This window comes from Condylostylus longicornis, unplaced genomic scaffold (assembly GCF_029603195.1).
Source record: "Condylostylus longicornis isolate FDR11 unplaced genomic scaffold, ASM2960319v2 ptg000080l, whole genome shotgun sequence".
NCBI lineage: Eukaryota > Metazoa > Arthropoda > Insecta > Diptera > Dolichopodidae > Condylostylus > Condylostylus longicornis.
Genome location: NW_026578048.1, coordinates 2,021,650 through 2,025,780, shown reverse-complemented (window position 1 = coordinate 2,025,780; position 4,131 = coordinate 2,021,650). Strand labels below are relative to the sequence as shown.

Sequence of the window (4,131 nt, the reverse complement as noted above, 5' to 3'; positions counted from 1 at the left end):
TCATTTTGTGTATGTCACTCTGACATTCATTATACCCGTACGAACTTATGTTCGAAGAGTATTCTAAATTTGCCTTACCGTTTGTAACGATAAGAAATAACGGTGTTAGATATAGACTCAAGTGTATGTTTTTGATCAGCGTCGAATCGTGAGTTGACTTAGCTTTGTCTGTCCGTCCGTCCTGATTTCTCATAATTAGATTGTATTAAGATTCCTGATTTCTCAAAATGATTTATTGTAGTAAGTGCCAGAACCCTATTTAAATTAGACATGATCGGGGTACCAGTTCGGGTAGCTGCCATACAACTTCAATATTTATTTGGGTATATCTCAGAAACAGTAAAAGCTGTGGTATTGAAATTTCACACAAGTAGGATAATATATTAGTAGGATCGATGTGTTTGATAAAATTCGTTAAAATTTCTTGGCTCTTTCTGGTACTTGCCATACAACTTCAATTCAACTTCATACAACTTATAACATCATCATTTGGCACTACAGCCCGGGGTAGGCTTTGGCCATCTGCACAATTTGCCTCCAAGTTGTCCTTTCCTGCGCCGATGTTTTCCAATTTTGGATCCCTAGCCTTCGCGCATCGCTTTCTACATTGTCGACCCACCTTGTTCTTGGTCTACCTCTTGCACGACTGAGGTAAGGACGACCATTAAAAATCTTGAACTGTGCCCTTTCATCATCCATTCGGGCCACGTGTCCTGCCCATCTTAATCTCTGTGATTTTATAAATCTAACGATATCTTCTCCCCCTATTAACTGCTCTAATTCACTATTGCTTCGTCTTTCATATTCATCATTATCCAATCTTCTTGCTTTGAAAATTTTTCTTAATATTTTTCGCTCAAATACTCGCAGGGCTAGCATATCACCATTTGTCATTGACCATGTCTCACTACTATATGTCACGACTGGACGTATAATTGTTTTATATATAATTAGTTTGGTTCGTCTGGACAGTAGATTCGATTGTATGAGTTTCTTGTTGGCGTGATAGCTCCTGTTGCCCGCTTGTATTCTATCATTTATGGTATAGTGCATACTATTGTCGTTGCGAACTACAGCCCCAAGGTAGCTAAAACTTGTTACACGTTCGAAATTGTATTGACCAATTGTCATATTTTATAATTGTCGCCTTCTCGGTGTTCTAGACATTTCTAGGTATTTTGTTTTTGCCTCATTTATTTTTAAACCGATTTTTGATGTTTCATTTTCGATTTTTACGAACGCTTCACACATGGCCCTTACACTTCTCCCAATTATAACAACATCATCTGCATATGCCATTATTTGTGACGTTCTTGAAAAAATGTTACCATCAGTATAAAGTTTTCCTAAAGCATGTTGTAGAAGAAGATTAAACATTAGTGCAGATAGTGCATCTCCCTGTCTCACACCAGTTTTAATTTCAAATGCACCCTAGGTTTGTCCTTGTAAAACTATTTTGGCTTTTGAATTTTTTATTGTCATTATCATTAAATTTATAAGTTTTTGCGGTATTCCTTGTCTTTTCAGTGCTATTTCTAATTTAATTCTATCTACACTATCAAAAGCTTGTTTATAGTCAATAAAGAGCAAATGAAGATCTACATTGTGCTCGTAGCATTTCTCCATATTTTGTCTCAGTAAAAATATTTGGTCTACCGTCGACCTATTGCCTCTGAACCCACATTGGTATTCATCTATTATCTCCTCAGCCATTGGTTTGACACGTTCATAAATTACATTAGACAGGACCTTATACATACAGTTTAATAACGTGATCCCTCGATAATTATTACAGTCTGTTTTGTCAACCTTTTTGTGTATGGGACAAATCAAACCCATATTCCACTTTTCAGGTATAGTCTCTTGTTGCCAAATGTTACATATTAATCTATGTATACTTTTCTGAAGCTCCTCACCACCCATTTTTAACAGCTCTGCCGTTACGTTATCCTCACCAGGAGCCTTATTATTTTTCAATTTAAAAATTGCTGTTTTAATTTCGTCAAATGTTGGTAATATATCCAGGGGCTCTGCCGTCATCAACTCTTGTTCGTCATTTTGTTGTTGTTCATGGGGCACGTTTAATAGCTCTTTAAAATACGAGTATTCTACCCAACGTGACATTATTTTATTTTCTTCTAATAACATATTCCCTGGCTTATCCCTACATATATTCAGTCTTGGCTGATATCCATTCGTCATTTTCTTAATATTATTATAGAATTTTCTAACGTCATTTTTATTGTGGTCCTTTTGAATATTTTCTACCTTACTTTTCATCATTTGTTTCTTCTTCTTTTTGCAAATTTTATTAGCAATTACTCTCTTTCGTTTATATTCTTCTCTGATTGCTCTTGTATTCCGCTGCAGCATTTTTTTCCGCTCTTCATTTTTAATTTCAATTGCATCTTTACATTCGCTGTCAAACCATTCACTATTTCGCTGTGTTGGTGCCTTACCCACTATTTCTGTTGCAGCTGATATTATGGCTTTTTCGATATTTTCTGTCATGTTCTCTATTGTTTCGTTCTGACTGTTTACATTGTGGAACAAATGATGCTGTATTTTCTCTTGATAGTTTTCTTTGACGGTGGGCTGTAAGAGTTTTTCTGTATTCCACTTTATCTTTTTCTTACCTCGCTGCTTTGTAATATTTGATATTCTTTGCCTCACAGTAACCCTAACAAGGTAATGGTCACTGTCGCAATTAGCACCTCTGCACGACCTTACATCAATTATCGACGAAGCCCTCCTTGTTGTAATTAAAACATGATCAATTTGATTTACTATGCCGCTCCCCGGTACTTTCCATGTGCCTTTGTATATATTTTTACGCTCGAATGCCGTGCTTTTTATTTTCATTGATATTTCATCGGCAAACTGGCATAACCGCTGACCATTATTGTTGCATACTTCATGTAATGAGTATTTACCAGCAATATTCACTACATGCTGCTCTCTGCCCACTTTTGCATTGGAATCATCAATATTAAAGTGTCATATCTATCTACTTTTTCGCACACATTACTTAGATTTTCATAAAATATATCTTTGTCTTCAGCATCTGCATCTTCGATCGGGGCGTAAGCGGTTACTATTGTGATGTTGCAAAATTTTCCTTTTAATCTTATCATAGATATTCTAACATTAACTGGTTCAAAAGCCATTACGGTGCTTTTTAACTTTTTGTTTATCATGAATCCAGTACCATACAATCCAGTTCTCCTACCAGATGCGCTTCCGCTGTAGAATAACGTATATTGAGGCTTTTCGATTTTTCCTTTATTGGCCCACCTTATTTCTTGCAAAGCCATAAGGTCGATTTTATATTTTGCCATTTCATTTGCTACCTCTTGCATCTTCCCTATTTGTAACATAGTCCTAACATTCCAGGTCGCTATTTTCAAATCATTATCCTTTGGGCGGTTCAAGGTCTGTGTTCCATTATTTCCGTTCGATATCCGAGGCTCATTGTGAGATTCCATAACAATATTCTTTTTGACGTTGTCCGGTTGTTAGCCGCACGAACAACCCCCAACTTGGGGGACCAGGTCATTTAATTTCGGAGTTTCCGTCTCCTAGCCTTTGAGAATCCAATCTCACCAAGTACAAGGCAGCACCGTTTCTTCCTTCCTCGTTCGTTCCTGACCAGATTACTACACTGGGGTTGGTTACATACTGGTTGCTCAGGGTATCAGGTTCCACCTCGCGAAAGTGAGGATAGGAATTGGATAGGAGAGGCTATGTGCCGTTAACAGCATACAACAGCATATATTCGCATCGCTATCCCATTTTGGAACCCCATACAACTTACAAAGTATTTTGAAAAACACAGTACTGAATTTTGTAAGCGAAATGCGATCAAAAACATACAAAAAAAGAGTAAAAAATGTTTACAGGACTGAATAGTGATTATCTTAAAATATTCGGAAATACATTGTTTACAGCCCGAACTTAAAATATGCCGATTTTGAAATTTAAAATGAATATCACAAATCGGTTTCGCTAGCCAATGTTGTAAAAGGCAATAACATATGAAAATTGTAATGTGGCAATTCGCATTGTCATTTTTGCAAGTGTTCGTCTTATATACCAATATAGCAAGAACCCAATATGTCTCTTTATACCTGT

At 36.5% G+C, this 4,131-nt stretch overlaps 1 protein-coding gene across 1 annotated transcript; it reads right to left on the bottom strand.

Annotated features, from left to right (window-relative positions):
• Positions 1–1,134: 1,134 nt before the first annotated feature.
• Positions 1,135–3,485, bottom strand: LOC129612958 (uncharacterized). The gene is made up of 4 exons (XM_055526821.1): positions 3,029–3,485; positions 2,269–2,966; positions 1,555–2,205; positions 1,135–1,431 (listed from the first exon to the last, which is right to left on the bottom strand). The coding sequence occupies exons 1-4, from the start codon at positions 3,483–3,485 to the stop codon at positions 1,135–1,137; spliced, it is 2,103 nt and encodes a 700-aa protein (XP_055382796.1).
• Positions 3,486–4,131: the final 646 nt, after the last annotated feature.